The sequence below is a fragment of the Jatropha curcas genome, chromosome 1 (genome assembly GCF_041381405.1).
Source record: "Jatropha curcas cultivar XTBG-Jc1 chromosome 1, XTBG_Jcur_1.0, whole genome shotgun sequence".
In the NCBI taxonomy this organism is placed as follows: Eukaryota; Viridiplantae; Streptophyta; class Magnoliopsida; order Malpighiales; family Euphorbiaceae; genus Jatropha; species Jatropha curcas.
In genome coordinates this window covers 4,028,153-4,045,620 of record NC_143151.1, presented here as the reverse complement: position 1 = coordinate 4,045,620, position 17,468 = coordinate 4,028,153, and the positions used below count along the sequence as shown (strand labels likewise).

General features: G+C 27.0%; 2 protein-coding genes across 4 annotated transcripts; both read left to right on the top strand.

The window, feature by feature from the left end:
- The first annotated feature begins 11,302 nt into the window (after positions 1 to 11,302).
- On the top strand, positions 11,303 to 14,600 carry NF-YC10 (nuclear factor Y, subunit C10). 3 transcript variants are annotated; one of them, XM_012209454.3, is made up of 4 exons: positions 11,303 to 11,785; positions 12,061 to 12,145; positions 12,913 to 12,954; positions 14,210 to 14,600. In XM_012209454.3, exons 1-4 carry the CDS (start codon positions 11,345 to 11,347, stop codon positions 14,287 to 14,289), a joined length of 648 nt encoding a protein of 215 aa, XP_012064844.1. In that variant the 5' UTR covers positions 11,303 to 11,344; the 3' UTR covers positions 14,290 to 14,600. The 3 variants fall into 3 exon arrangements, with proteins under 3 accessions (XP_012064844.1, XP_012064846.1, XP_012064845.1); XM_012209456.3 differs by lacking the exon at positions 14,210 to 14,600 and adding an exon at positions 13,657 to 13,976 and having other exon boundaries at positions 11,305 to 11,785; XM_012209455.3 differs by lacking the exon at positions 14,210 to 14,600 and adding an exon at positions 13,628 to 13,976 and having other exon boundaries at positions 11,309 to 11,785.
- A 1,028-nt stretch (positions 14,601 to 15,628) lies between these two features.
- Positions 15,629 to 16,838, top strand: LOC105628113 (fasciclin-like arabinogalactan protein 12). Its single transcript, XM_012209458.4, has one exon. The coding sequence runs from the start codon at positions 15,753 to 15,755 to the stop codon at positions 16,482 to 16,484; it is 732 nt and encodes a 243-aa protein (XP_012064848.1). The 5' UTR covers positions 15,629 to 15,752; the 3' UTR covers positions 16,485 to 16,838.
- The last annotated feature ends 630 nt before the right edge of the window (positions 16,839 to 17,468 follow it).

Here is a 17,468-nt window from a genome sequence, read left to right as displayed (position 1 = left end):
ACCATATGATTACTATTATTATTTATTTCTCTTGAAATTATTAGAATTATTGCATGTGGAGATCGCCAGATTTCATATAAATGGAAGAATATATATAATGTATTTATTTATTAAAGAAATCATTTTATTTATAACTAAATATATGGTTCCTCAACAAATAATCCATTGTATGATCATTATATAAAATAATTATTAATTTTTACATACCAAAACAAAATCATTATTTAAGATTATCCAATATTTTCTCCACATGCAAACGAGAAGTAATATTTGAGTTGGAAAATATATATTGGATAGTCTATGTAATTCGTTTTGTTTGCTCCTTTTCAATCGTCATATAAGAGTATGTAATAGAGGCTCGAGATTTTTGATTTTTTGAGAACTATTGCAAGGTCCTGTATATTATGATTTGTGAAAGAGACAAAAGTTACTCTTGACTGTGAGGTTAATTTTTGCTGATGACGATTTTAATAAATATATATGATAACGAGATATTTGAAAATTTTTAAATTTTATTTTTTTAATATTTTAATTTTATTTTAGTTATAATTTAAACTATTTTATTTTAGAGACAAATAAAAAAAATTTATCAATATTTTTTTCTTTATATTTTTATTATTTGTATGATTTTATTGGATATATTTTTAAAAAAATAAAAATTTCAAATAGAATATACATAATATTTTATTTAAGACAGAGATAAAAAAAGAAAAAAATGTATCATTTTATTAATATTTGTTCTTTATGTTTATATGATTTGATTTGATATATTTTTTAAAAATAAATATTCAAATAGAATACACATAATTAAACTTTTGAAAAGTTTTACATTTTTCTTAAATTTATTTTAAATAAAATTAACATATGCGTATGGGAGATTGACGAATGGTTTAAAATTTTAATTTAAAAAATATAGATAATATTTTATTGATATATTTGTATATGTATAGACATTAAAATTAAAATTAAAACCTCTTTTTCCTTAGGTGAATTTTAAACAGGTTTTTATTCTTCATATTATTTTTTTATTTTTTTTTCATTACTAAATAATTTGTAATTATTAACTTTTTTTTAAAGCAGTTTAAAAATTTAAGTTTTGTTTTTTCAAACTTATTATTAATAAATATATATAAGGAAACATTTGAAAACTTTATATTTTGTTTTTCAATTATTTGATTCCATTTTAATTATAATTTATAATATTTTATTTCAGCAAAAAATAAAAAATAAAATCTTTTTATTAATGTTCTTTTTTTCTTTATATTTATATGATTTGATTGGATATATTTTTTAAAAATAAATCTTCAAATAGAATATACACAATATTTTTTTAGGAGAGATAAAGAAGAAAAAAATATATTATTTTGTTAATATTTATTCTTTATGTCTGTATGATTTGATTGGATATATGTTTTAAAAAATAAATTTTCAAATAGAATACACACAACTAAATCTTTGAAAATTTTAAAATTTTTATTTTTCAAACTTTGTTTTAAATAAAATGAACATGTGCATGAGATTAGCGAAGTGTTCGAAATTTTAATTTTAAAATATATATAATATTTTATTGATATATTTACATGGAAACTTTTTTTATCATATGAATTTTGAAATGAGGTCTATTCTTAATAATATTTTTTTTTTCGTTGTTGAATAATTAATAACTATTATCATGTTAATTTAGTAAGAGATTTATATCTCCCTTACAATAAATAGATGGTCTCCTAATGATTAAGCATTTTTAATTTTTTTGATATTTTTTTCTTATATTCTAAATCTATTTGACTTAAATGAAAATAGTGTTTCAAAAATTGAAAAAAAAACTAGAATTATATATTTATATTTTGGGTCATTTTTTTGAGTTTCAAGAATTTATGTGTATGTGCATATATTCCATTTTTAAATATAAGTAATATTGTCACTATAGTCAAAATGATTACCATTATCAATTCAGTCTGAGACTATTTCATTATATAAAATATAATTAAATATATAAGAAGTAGCCTTACAAATAGTTTATACGAAAAAACATTATATAAATTAACCATTTGTGTTTATTTTAATTTAGATAAAAATTTATGCTTTAATATTATATAGATAAAAAAAGTATAAAAAATGACTATCTAACGAGTATATTCAACTTGCAACGCACGTCATAAAAAGATTAATAATTATTAAAAAAATATGATTGAAACTTTATGAAAATCTAATGACATTAGTAAATAATTTTATTGAAAAAAAAAAGAATTTTGTAATTTCTTTGATATGGATAATAATTATATATGTTGATCCAATTATTATAGGTGAATTGACCCATTGATTATGTATTGCTTTTGCATATAGGAATTGCACTTTGGAATCACATCCTTAACAATGGTATCTAGGAAAAGAAAGAAAAAGGTACATGTTAATAAGTGTGGGAGAGAAGCATAGTTATGGCTCTCAATAATTAGTACAACTCTAAAACTTTTCCATTTAGCTAGTCAATGACTATGATTGAATTCTATGGTTTAATATAATATTGCTTTTTTATTATTTGCAGGATTTTTTAACTATTAAATTAAATTGAAAATGTAGACATGATTGGTCCATTAGATCGATAATTCAAATTAATAATGCTTGTAATTGAGATTGAAAATTTTAATTTTAAGCTAGTTCTTCGCTCGTGGAGTTAGATTTCAATCTTGAAATTTTATTCTCAGATTTAATTCTGAATTATTGGTGTAATACTATATATAGTATTTTATTATTTGAATAATTATATATAAAAAAGTGAAGATTTCATCTCTAACAGAAGAAAATTTTCAACTTTTAGTTTATTTTAGCCGCTCCCTTTTCTTGACTTATATATTTAAATTTTTTTTTTTTCAAATTTAAAACATGACTTCTTCAGTGGAGAGTGAAATTGAAACTGAAGAGAAAAATGTTACAAAATTAGTATCTTAAGAAGCACGTATGGTTGCATTATTGGAGGTAGTAAGATTCAGCTTTGATTTATAGAAATATGGGCAAATGAATAGAAGACAAGACATAGATCGATGTCGGTGGAAATATAAATAATAATAATGGTAAGTGGCGAAGAGCATTTGCTGGCTGATTCAACTGTCACCCACCCACTTTGCCACATAAACTTATGAAGAGGACTGAATGATATGTACCGCATACACATTATTGGTCACTCCTCACTGTCTCCAATTCGTTAACCAAAAAAAAAAAAAGTCTTTATTTTATTTTATTTTTCATTTTAATTTATATAATTCAAAATAGTATTATTCATAAACAGGTGATATTATCAAATCAAATCTTATTACTATTCTTTTTTTTTTTTTTTATGCAAATGAGTTTTTAGATCAGCGGTAAGAGTGGTGGTCTGAGATTAAAAAAACTCACCACATTGTCCTAACATATTTTTTGGAGCATTAGACTGACGACGTGAGGGCCTCACGGCCATTGGACTGATGCTTGAATCTTAATATCACCGATACTGAGACAAACATGTCATAGTACGCGTCCTAATCTCGTGGCGCGATATCATTTTCTCCTTACTATGTTTCTTTTTTCTTTTTTAGAACATTTTCTCCTTTCTATGTATGTATATATGTAATTGATAAATTGAATAAAATTATATCAAGTTTTCACTGTGAAAACCAAATTGATAGCAAATAATTGAATTATTTAAAAAATCAAAATTTAAAAATAAAAGGCCATTAATTTGGTAAACTATTTTTATGGATAAATTATATTACTTGCGCTCCGTTTGTTTCTATAAAATAACTTACAGGAAAATATTTTCATAATTTTTCATTATTTGAAACATTAAAAGAAAATAAGTTATTGGTCCATAGAAAATAAGTTAGCAAGTAAGGAAAATGACTTACCCTTGTTTACATGGGAAAACATTTTTTCTAACTTATTTCATAATCCAAAACTAGTCTTTTTGGTCCACCGAGAAACACTTCACCTGTTGAAAAGGTGCAATTGTGAGCCTGTAGTCTCTTTGAAAGTGTCAAAAATGTGCTAAGTGGCTTTTTTTTTTTTTTTTTTTGGAAGAAATGTTTAAAATAATTTACTAATAGGTCTATACCATTTAAAATGTATTTTACATGATACCTTTTGCAACATGATTATTTTAACAATATATTTTTTAAAATATGTTAAAGTTCATACCATTTAAAATATATTTGTTAGCAATATATTTTAAAGTAATTACAATACTTATATATTATTAAATTATCTTAAAATGATATACATTGTATTGTTAAATAATTTAATTTAAAAAATTAAATCACATTATTAGACTAAATTATCATCATTATAGTATGGGAAATTTATTATTTAGTCCCTCAGGTTTTACAAAATTAACCAACTAATCCAAGGTTTTGCCAAAATATCTAGCTAGTCCCTCAGGTTTAACTCCGTCTAATTAAAAGGTCCTTCCGTCCGAAAAGTTGGTTTTTTTCCGTTAATTATAGACTAAAAGACTAAAACACCCCTCCCTAACTGACGTGGACCATAAGGGAAAATTATTATCTAGTCCCTCAGGTTTTACATAATTATCTAACTAATCCCAAGTTTTGCGCAAATATCTAACTAGTCTCTCAGGTTTAACTCCGTCTAATTGAAAAGTCCTTCCGTCCGAAAAGTTAGTTTTTTTCCGTTAATTGAAGACTAAAAGACTAAAACACCTCTCCCTAGCTGACGTGGACCAGTATGAAGCGATAAGGGAGGGAATTGTATAAACTAAAAGACTAAATAATAATTTTTCCTATAAAGTCGATGGAGACATAATCATTTTTCTCTCTTAAATGTACGGTTTAGTTTTAGATTATGAATATTTGCAAATCGAAAATCATTAAATATAATTATGTCTCTAAAATATTACTATCTTCATTCTATAATATTCGTCACATTTAGAATTTCATGTCTTTTAAAAAAATTATTAAATTTGTATAAATTATAATAAATTATTGAATAAATTTTGACAATATTACTCTTAATTTAATATTAATCTCTAAGAAAATCATTAAATTGAAGTAATAATTATTAATCATATACAAAGGGTAAATATGAAAAAAATATTTATTACTCCTTAAAACCTCAAATATAACAAGTATTTTAGACTAAATTAGACAAATATTTTAGAACAAACTATTTTCTCAAATCTGACAAGTATTATGGAACAAAGACAATATTAAAAAAAGGATAAAAAAATTAATTTGATGTTCTAATTAAATATTATTAAATTTAAGTGAATCATGAAAGTAAATACCTCTTCAAAAAAGTAAATACCTCATTTTTTTTTTACCCCAAATTATCATCATAGTTTCTTTTTTAGAAAAAAATTAATAAACATAATTTTCTATTTTATTCATATTTAATATGCAAATTTTATCAAGAAACATTACTATTATCATTGATAAAATCTAAAAAAAAAAAAAACAAAGTATTTCATATATTCATAAATACTTTTAATGTTTTTATGGTAATTAAGTAAGTAAATTTATTCTTATAAATTATAACAAAATATTAATTAATTTTATTACATAACCTCAAGTAAGAGAGGAGATGTTATATGATTTTGGAAAATTATAAAAATAATTATTAAATTTAATATAAATAAGGATAAAATTGAAAAAAAAATTAATTACTCATTAATATTCTAAAAAAAAAGATATTTGCGGAGAAAACACCGGCTCTAAAATAATAGTTATTTATAGATAAAAAAAGTAATTATTATTGCCACCTATATTATTATAATTTCATAACTTTGAATATGAATATTAATATTTAATGCAAGGTTATCTGTGCAAAAGATAAACTAGGTATATCATTATGGTATGGAAGGAACAAAAGGGAAACAAACTAGGTATATTATTATCGCTTCATACTGGTCCACGTCAGCTAGAGAGGGGTGTTTTAGTCTTCTAGTCTTCAATTAACGGAAAAAAACTAACTTTTCGGACGGAAGGACCTTTCAATTAGACGGAGTTAAACCGGAGGGACTAGTTAGATATTTGTGCAAAACTTGGGATTAGTTAGATAATTATGTAAAACCTAAGGGACTAGATAATAATTTTCCCTTATGTTCCACGTCAGCTAGGGAGGGGTGTTTTAGTCTTTTAGTCTATAATTAACGGAAAAAAATCAACTTTTTGGACGGAATGACCTTTTAATTAGACGGAGTTAAATATGAGGGACTAGCTAGATATTTTGGCAAAATCTTAGATTAGTTGGTTAATTTTGTAAAACCTGAGGGACTAAATAATAAATTACTCTTATAGTATTTATACTATGAGAAACATTTTAAATAGAAATTCTAATTATTAAATTTATCTTTAATATAGATTGCTTATGAATAATATAATAGGTGTAAATGCATTATTTATATGATGAAAAATTAAATTTTTGAATATTATATCAAATATTAAAAAATATTTTCTAAAGATATTTTATGTAAAGCAAAATGTTGAAAAATAATATATTTTCTTATTATATTATTTTTTCAACAAATTATTTTAAAAAAATAAACCGAGCCGTTATCACATTTGACTTAACACCCTTGTCATTCTTTTGAAAAATTATGAAAAGTGAAGACCGTCGGCAGCATTTCATGAACCACCAAATTAAATGTCTGATTTGTATGAATCTTTGGTGATACTTTTCCTCCTTTTGTGTATAGTAAGAAGAGTCCTTTTAATATTCAGGATATTCTTTTTTTTTATTATTATTTAATCAGTAAAATCAGTAAAATATTAATGTTAAATAAAAAAATCAAATAATTGAAATTTTTGGGTTTTAAGGACTAAATAATAGATTTTATAATTATATTCTATCTGTATAAAAAATATATTCACTTAATTTTTTAAAGTATAATTAGTCTTTTTATTGTTTACTATATCTCTATTTAATATTTTTTATGTCAACAATTTTCTCATTTGATTATTAATCAAAAATGACATTTAACATTAATATAGGAGTGTAATTTAAAAAATATATAAGTAAAAAATTTATTGTTCAAATGATATTAGTTATTTTTTTCTCAGTGAAAATAGAAACAGATATATTTTTATAAATTGGGGGAGTATGTATTGATAAAATTTTGGGAGTAATAGTAATTTATTTATAAATTTTTTTTGAATATAATATTACTTGTTGATGATTGGTAGGTTCATCATCTAAGTGGTGAGCTTCCCATCCATATTCCAAATGCTACCACCTTATTTTAAGTTTTAATTATTATAGTATTTCTTGAAAATAGCACATTAAATTATTTTTTTAATAAAAAAATCATTTTGAAAACAAAAAGCTTTCTCTTAACGTTTGTAAAGATATTTATCAATTGATGAATTTTATATTTAAGTAATGGTTAAGAAAAATTTTATTTAAACATTGCTTAACTTATCTATTGTCTTTTTTAGTTGTTTTCACATGATAATTAAAATTAAGTTTAACAAAAATAAAAATTAAACAGTTTAATTGTCGATGTATAAAAATTTAATATAAAAAACTCAATAAATTAGATGCTTAAATTACATATTTTGTTTTTATTTATTAAATTATTAGTTTGATTAGATTATTACCTGAAGTGACTCCCGATAATAATATGAACACAAGACAATTGGACACAAATGTTGACCCAACCCTAGGGCCTAAGGTTGGTTTTCGGACAAGGCATGGATGGATGGACGGTTGCCACAACACAAGAGACAAAGTGGTCCTACAGAATTTTCCACTTTCAAGCTAGAAAGCAAATCCAACAAACTTTACGCAACATTTGATTTTTATTTGAGTTTGAAATTATTGTCAAGGCCAGCTGCTCTTGTCCTAGACAATACTTAATCCTCCTCTTTTAGATAATAATAATAATAATAATAATAATAATAATAATAATAATTTCTCTGATTTTTTATTTATCAATACATAATCATAATTTTGTTTAATTTATGGCATTAATTACTCGATTCTTTAAAAAATAACTATTATACGTGTGGTCTTATGTAAACTTACTCTATAGCAAGATGTGAGCTCTTTTTTTTATTTATTAGATTTTTTCAATAAATATTTTTTTTTCTTATGTATTTTTTAGAAAATAAATTTTGATTCAAAATTATAATCATAACTGCAATATATCATCAAATGTAAAAGACATCAAACATGCTTTAACAACAGTATCTATATCTTCATTCTCAAATATGGATAAAACGGAATGGTTGAATTGACAATTTAATGGCAAACACGTTTTAATCAATGATGATTATTATAAATCATAATTTTTTTTGTCTTTTTTTTATTATAATGCAATATGTATTAGTATCATAATATCATGTCATTGATGCAAAATCAGTTGTAACAAATAACAGTTTTCTTAACCAAAATCCTTTCCATGGAAGGTAATTTTACATGTCAAGCTTGACACACAAATGCCACTTCTTTCAATGATACACTTAACTAGGAGTTATATAGGACCCATCACCCATTATGCAAGCAATTAGAGGATTAAGTATTTTGAACTATAATAATAATAGTGGATTAAGTGTGTAAAGATGATATTACTTGGATTAGAATTGTAATAGAGATAGAATTAATATCTTTTATGAAATTAATAATTAAACAATTTCTACTAACTATTAGTTGGTCCAGTGGAATGAGGCGTTGAATTCCTTAAATAACATCTAGGATTTAAATCCTGACATTATGAATGGAGAAAACTGAATTGAGAAGATCACTATTATAATGGGTCTCTACAGAATTCATTAGTCGGCTTTATTGGATACCGGATGGTTTAAAAAAAAATTCCTGCAAAATAAAGAAGACTCAAATTAATAAATTACAAAGAAATGTGAACACAATCTATGCCAGGAGTATAATTCCTTTGGGAGGGAAAACGACAGATGATGGTAAATTAGTAATGAAGTGAGTGCCGAGTGGGTAGATTGGCATTGTCCGGCGGTAGAGATGGTGGCAGCTGGCGTACCAGTGGGCGCAGAGAAGACTGCTTTTATGGTAATGGGGTTGATGAAAGATTGGCATTTTGGTGATTGAGATGTGGTTTTGATTGATGGAATATCAGCCAAGAAATTTCATTTTTTTTAAGGGTTTGTTAAGAGTTTTTGTTTGATTTAGTAAATTACGGTTTTATTTCAAAAATAACCTTTAAATATGAAGATTTTTAATGACAAAAAAAGTCTGAATTTTGACCATTTTATCAATTTTAGTCAATTCTTTTAATTTTATCAATCAATACCGCGTACTTAATTTTCTATATCAATTATAGCCTCCATTTGTCTTCCTCAATTTTATGCTAATGTGGCAGTTATTTTTACAAGTAAGTCCTACAACATCCAATATCAGTACCAAATCATATATTCACAGATACTCAAAAAAAAAAAAAAAAAAACTAGAACTTTAACATTTTTATCAAATCTATTCAGTTTTTTTAATTTTATCAATCAATACTGCATACTAATTAATCTTTATCGAATGATTTTATTCTATTAATATTTATTCAATTAAATAATTTATTAATTAACTATATATATATGGTGTATAATGAGATTAATAAATTAGAATTCAATTTTACTGAAGAGTTTTTTAAAAATGTTATTTTTAAATATATAATCAATATACTTGCTCTCTTAACAATCGAAAAGCGAAGGGCAACTTAAAGAATATCATATGATCCAGTAGATATCTTCTTATAGTGATTTTCTAAAACTTCTTTGATTTCATCCTGGAAATGAACTGATCAATATAGAAAAATAAGTTCTAAGAAGTAAAATTATATATTGATTACTATAACATTTTTGAAAAACTCTTCAGTAAAATTGAATTATAATTTATCAATCCCATTATACACTTAATATACATAGTTAATTAATAAATTATTTAATTCAATAAATATCAATATAATAAAATCATTTGATAGAGATTAATTAGTAAGATTGATAAAATTAAAAGAACTGACTAAATTTGATAAAAACGTTAAAGTTCAGATTTTTTTTTAGTATACGTGGATATATGACATGATACTGACATTGGATGTTGTAGGGATCACTTGTGAGAGATAACTGCCATATTAATATGAAATTGACGGAAGACAAATGATGGTTAGAATTGATACAGAAAATTAAGTACACGATATTAATTGATAAAATAAAAAAAAAACTGATTAGAATTGATAAAATGGTCAAAATTCAAATTTTTTTTTATCATTATGCCTTTTCGAAATAACATGATGGAAATCCATATAATTTCACATTCTATGGATTTTAGATTTTAATTTTAATGTCTTTCGTATATTTATGAAAAAGAAAATTTTATTTGAGATATTAAGTCCAAAAAGTTGTTGTGTTTTTTATATAACTCCAAATTGATTTTGGGAAAATTAGACACTCAAACTTAGTGTGAAATTGATCGAGTTTAAATCTTTCACGTTAGAACTCTTAACCTTTGTTTAAACAGAAATATTTTTTTTAAGATAGAAAAATAACCATGAAAAATATATAGAAAAGGGTGTTTTTCTTTGTTTGTAAAATGGAAGAAAATATTGAAACAATTAACATTTCATTTATTTTCTACCTTAACCTACATTTTTTTTTTTTTAAGGTTGACCCACATGTTTTAAATTTTTTCAATTTGGAGAAAACATGACGGAGGGAAATAGAAGTTTTACTTATCTTTGATAAATTGCATGAGCACCCTAAAATAATTAGAATCATATTTTATTATTTAAAATAATTAAAACATAATTGTTAATTTTCAATAATAATATTTTTTTACTCTAAACTTTCACCTTTTTAAATAAAGAAAAATAAAATTTTTTTATTATATCCAAACACAAAAATAAAAAATAACAATGGAGAGAAAATTGAAAATTTCTCATTATTTTTATCCATTATCTTCCTTCATTATTTTTTCTTCCTTTTCTTTTCTAATGAAGTGTTAATTACATGGAATGATAAAAGCACTTGAATTTAATTCGTTTCAATTTTATTAATTTAATTTAAAATAAATAAATTTATTATTGAAATTAAAATTTGGATTAATTAATAGATTATATTTAAATATAAAAAATAGTTTTAAAACTATATTCAAATCTAGTGATACTTTACTCAACAATTGTACCATATATAACGAAAAGATCTCATAGCTATGGCCCAGATATAGATTTTAAGCCCATTTGATTAAGGAGTACTGATAGAGCCCAATAAATTTGGTACAATTTGCAAGATTTGATAAATCCAGTTCTCTACCCAATCCCAACTGAAGGCCCAGATACAACAATGGCCCACATGTAAAATCTCACACTTCAACTGAACAGAGGAAACCTTGCAACTCTTGAACAATGGCATCCACCAAAAAATCGAAGAACGAAGAGGACAAGAAGAAAAAGAGGATCAAAGTAGTAGCGAGCACAAAATCACCAAAACAAGAGAAAAATAAGGACAAAAAGAAGAAGAAGAAGCAAAATAACACTGCCAATGGCACAACAAGAAGAAGCGAATCTCTCGATGTGATGGTAATATCGTCGTCAAGTTGCGGCTCGCAAGAATCAGAAGAAGAAACTGTTAAGAGAAGCGAAACAAAGAAACGAAGCATTACAAGTACCAATAGGACCAAGAAAAGCAACAGCAAGAGGAAAGAACAGGCAGAAGAGGATAATGAGGAAGGAGAAGCTGAGATTACGTTTAGGTTTCCAATGGCTAGAATTAAGAGGATAATTACGCGTGAAGAATCTGGATTGCAACTTAATCAAGATGTGGTTTTCCTTGTCAATAAAGCCACGGTACATTTTCAATTTCGTTAATTGGGAGTCAATGATGTTGCTGTTTTAGGGTTAGGGTTGTTATTTTCTTGGTTTTTGAATTTGTTCTTTTGATAAAAAGTGGTTAGTGGCAAACATTTTTGAGGTGCAATTAGACTTCCTTTAATTATGAGCCCATGAGGAGATTAGAAACAATATTAGTTATTTTATTGAGTTGTGATATTGACATTGATATGATGACTTTCTTTCCTAATGTTTCATAAATATATTATAGTTAAGTTGTCGGTTGGTTGCAGGAGAAGTTCATTCAACAATTTTGTGAGGAAGGATATGATTGTTCAGTTCGGGATAGAAAGAAATCTCTAGGCTACAAGCACCTATGTAATCTCTCTTTCCTTTATTTTTTTTTAATAAACTGTTAAGCATAAATTGTAAGTTGTTTTTCGTAATTACTTTGCATTGTTATACAGATTATATCTGTGAACCCTAACCAACTTTTACTGGGATGTTTACTATAATTTTTCTGAACTAGTGCATAGTAATGAATTCATTTGGTCTTTTCATCTGTTATTAGAAATATATTCATGACTATCGTGTTTGGCATTTTTTCTGAACTAGTATATAGCAATGAATTCATTGGGTCTTTTCATCTGTTATAAGAAATATATTCATGACTATCGTCCGTTTGAGCGATACTCGTTATTTAGTTCCCTTTCTGAGTTTCCCAAGGTTACGAAAGGGCCTGGAGCCCGAAAAGGAATTCATGCTGATAAGTTTTCTAACGAGGTTCTGAAAAACTTCTCATATTTGGAATCATTATTCTATTATTGTGGTTTTGTTTGCTGAGAGAAATTTAGTTCTACGAGGACTACTGTGACATGAAGCCTTACATATCTTTTCTAGGAGGTTTTGCTCGTCTGCATGTATTAGAATAATTCAACTAAACAATATATCATGTTATATTTTTGATCTTCTACAAAATTTGAACTTGAGCAATTCTGTCCACTTTTAAATGCCAACACCTAGTCACATACTTTATTTAAGTCAAATTTCATAAAATTATCATATTGGACTTCCAAAATGTTATTACCATATTTACTGGATATGGAATGGTACTAATATGATTTCCTTTCGGTTTTTGGTTTCAGCATCAGTTGTTCGTGAACAGAGAAGATTTGACTTTCTTTCAGGTACTTAGTATGAATTTTCTCCATCTCTGTTTCATCTTTCATCATTTGATGCAATGTTGTTAGAATCGTACAATTCACGATACAAATCGTATCTAAGGGAAATCGATACGAATATTAGCGATGAATCAGAGAGCACCCTGAATCGGAATGAATCGCAACAAATTAACGATTCACGTAAAGTATAAAAAAACGAAAACAATAAAAACTAAAATATGGGCCCAACTCATGCAAACCTATTCCTAATAGGAGTAGGAGATTAAACTTCACATATCTTAGGAAAATTAAATGAGGTGAAGTCAGAAAGACAAAAACAATAGTATGTGGTTGGCTTACGATTGATATTTTGAACTTAGGAACAACACAAATTATTAGGTTTATTTATTATATGATTGATATTGGAATTTTCAATTGAATATTTAATATCTTTCGCTAAAATTATTCAGAATTAGAATTTTAATTGATTCTACAAAGGTTATAACGAATCTTATGATACGATTCGATTCGATTCTCGATTCAAAAAATGAGGCTTCCGATTCTCGATTTGACAACACTGATTTGATGCTTAAATGTAAATTCTTTCCAGAATGGGATAAGATATGCCTTGTGTAGTAGATTCTGTTGTTTGGGTGATGCTATTCACTACCCTGGATTTTTTTATTTCTCGTGTTTGTAGATTTCGTTCCTGACAAACTAAATGCTCAGGATGCCTTGGCACAAATGAAGTTGTTGGAGACTAGGCAAGGATAGGACCTTGGTAGCACACTAGCAGAGAATATAATCTGTACACTTACTCAACTTGTTTGGTAAATCATGCTTATTTCATCAGCCTGGTTTTTGTTTTAGTTGGCTGTATGTTGTAGACTTGAAAGGCAATATATCCTTACAACTTAGGTCGGATATTCATGTTCATTTGTTCATTTTAGGCTGTTCATTTTTCAATTGACATATATATTTCGTCAACGAAAACAATTTCTTGCTGTAAACCAGATTCGAAAATCATGCTAGGGTTATCTTTCTTCCAACCAGTAGTGTTTTTTATCTCGAGAAATTGTTCCCTGTGATTTGAATTGGATTCATTTGTAACATCTTTTTGTTCAGACGAGGAACAGTACATCAGTTGATCCTGTAAACTCAATTTTGACTGGAAATGGATTTCTTTTCATGTTGGGTTCATGGATTGATGAAAAAATTGTATAATTCCTTTTGTTTTTTTTATTGCTCATATTGCCCCCTTTCTTCGCCTTCGTTTTCCAAGCATATGCAAATTCAGAGACTTCAGTAAAGACTTCAGTAGAGATCTCAAGGCTTTACTGTAGGGTTGTTATCTCGGAATGATGAGGAAGAAGAAAAGGCGTCTGTACCAACTGCTTGAAGGCATTAAAATGCGGTTGCTGTCATTTCTTGCCACCTAAATGGTTGTAAAGTACACCAAATTCCTTGAAAAATTATGGTTCCCATTGAAGCTTGGATTAAGTATTTCAGTAACTGGCCAACTAATTTTTGGGTCCCTCTGAGGAAGTGAGGGGCAAACATTGGATTATAACTGCTGCAAATGTCAACGTCGGTTGTTTTATTATTCCTGTTTACATTATTGTTAATATCATTCCCAAGTTTGAATCATTATTAACAGTTAATGTCTTTGATAACCTCTTCTATGATGTATTGTTATTATCATCATCATCATCATCATCATCATCTTCATAGTTCATTAGATTCTGTTCTGCTTCACTCCAAATGATGATTTGTTTCAAACTAGAAATCAAAATGAAATTTCGCTCCTTTTGCTTGAAATTTCCCATCGTTCTCTAAGTCGATCAAAACAGAAAGAAAACCCTTAAGGTTAAAAATCGCTACAGCTCCAATCAAACCATGGAGAGGCAGTGAAACATGGGACAGGGGATAGTGTACGTTGTAAAATTGGGTTGTTGTTGGGCCCATGGGCCCAATTGCCATATCACCAAATAAGGTCTTTTTTAAACTACTGTTTCCGTTCTCAACGTGTATGTACACTTTTCCTTTTCGTTTGTTTCAAATTATCTCCCATTTACCATTTTACAAATTAAATAATAAAAAAGAATAATAAAATATAAACATGCCAAAGAACCAAAAAAATTTCAACAAGGAGGAACAACTTCATTGAAGAAGAGAAAATCTGAAGAGATTAAATTCAAAATCTGAATTTATTGTTTTCGAAAAAATAAATAGAGTAAGAAAAGCACGAGAGAGATGATCTTGAAGACATTCTCTTGACAAATCTTAAGAAGACATTCCGTTAGACTTATTGTATAAGCACCTTTTAACTCAGTCTTTCTCCCTTTTGCAAACCAAATGAAGAAAGAGGCAAAAAAGAATAAAATAAACCCATAACAGCTTGTTTCGTAAGATTGTGGCAAACAACAATATCTCTGTTTTTTCACCCAAAATACATTAACAAAGTAAAAGCAAAGCAATCATGCAAGGCTTTTATTTGCCCACACACACCCACTTGATATCTCTTCTTGTTTTTCTGCCTTTTGAAGCAAACTACTTGCTCCAGCAGTATTATTTCACTCTCTCTCCAATAATTCCACTCCATCTTTTCAAGAAAGATAATTCTATTTACAGCTAATGTTATCTAACTAAAAATTGCAACATTATACCTAACTTCATTCTTCATTCTTTCACCCCTCCATAATAAAAACCCTCTCTCCCCTTTCTTCTGGTATCAAACTATCAAGGACCACTCTTGTTAGTGTCTCCACATTTTCTTTGTGCAGTTTCTTTGTATTATAAGCCAATATTACACTATAAAAATAACAATGTTAGCATCGAAATTTCTCTTTTCTGTCTCATTTCTCCTATTCTTTCTTCTCCATCCCACCAAAACCCTAGCTCAAGGTCCAGCAGCCGCTCCGGCACCACCTGGCCCCACCAACGTTACAAAAGTCCTTGAAAAAGCCGGTCAATTCACTGTCTTTATCCGGCTACTTAAAGCCACACAAGAAGATGTTACGTTAAATGGTCAACTAAATAACACAAACAATGGTATAACCATATTTGCACCAAGTGATAGTGCATTTCAAAGCCTAAAATCAGGTACTCTTAATTCCATTAATGATCAAGAAAAGGCAGAGCTTGTTCAATTCCACATTATCCCAACTTATGTATCAAGTTCCCAGTTCCAGACTCTTAGCAACCCTGTGGCTACACAAGCAGGTTCAGGTGACAGGTTTCAGTTGAATGTTACTACAACAGGAAATGCAGTGAATATTTCTACTGGACTCACAAATACAAGTGTATCAGGCTCAATTTACACTGATGGGCAACTTGCAGTTTATCAAGTTGATAAGGTTTTGCTTCCCATAGACATTTTTACTCCTAAACCTCCAACTCCAGCACCGGCACCGGAAATTTCAAAGAAAAAGAAGGCTAAGGCTATTGCAGACAGTCCAGTTTCTACTAAAGATGTTTCTGGTGCAGAAAGCTTTATTATTAGTAACAATGTTGTGTTGTTTGGGGTTGGTATAGTTACTGCAATTCTTTCTTTGTGACATAAAATGTTCTTGATGAGGCATGTTGGGGTCAGATCAGTTTCTCAATGGTGTATGGTTTTGATAAGTTGGGTTGAATATGGTAATGGTGGTGGTGGTGGTGGTCGAGGTATATGGTGAGTGCTTTTGAATAATTTCTGCTTTCTTTTTTTTTTTTTTTTTTTTTTTTTTTTTTTTTTTTTAAGTCTCTCAATTGTATCATCTTTAAGTTTATGATTATTAAGATTGAATTTTGATGTTTTTATTTTTCTTCCTTGAGATTTGTTCCCAATTTTTCTTTTTTTTTTCCTCAGATTTATTGTACTTTAAGCATTTTGTAACATATATAATTTGAGAATATTGTCAATTTTTTTCTTTTTTTTTCGGAATTAAAAAAGAGGCATACAAGTCATTATTATTAAGTAAACCATAACATTACTAATTAATATTCTCCAATAATTTTAGAATAAAGAAGTCGGTGATTTGGATTAATTGACACTAAGCCTCAATTAAGGACATACAAATGGTGAAAAGCTAATAGGATGATGGTGGTTTTTTCTATCATTGTCGAGGAACGGCATACAAATTAATGATACAACAACCTAATAGCTGTAAACCTGCCTATCAAGATGTGGTTTAGTGATAAATTTATTAATGACCTTACAATAGACGAGGTTCGAACCATCTTTCCTTGAATACTAAAAAAAAAAAAAAAAAAAAAACTGTAAACTGAAAGTAGATAGTTAAACTAATTTCCAATTCTTTTCAAAAAAAAAAAAAAAAAAAAAAAAAATCCAATTGGCAAGTGAAATTTATTTCATTATTGATCAGGTTCTAATTTTAAGATCAAATGCATTATTGATTAATGTCTATGACTCTCTTATACATGTAAAATATGTTTATTGTTTTAATTAATTAATATGAACATATATCTACATACTTTTTTTTTAAAGATAACATATCTACATACTTCATCTGATTATTTTAAAATTTTTAAGCGGTTCA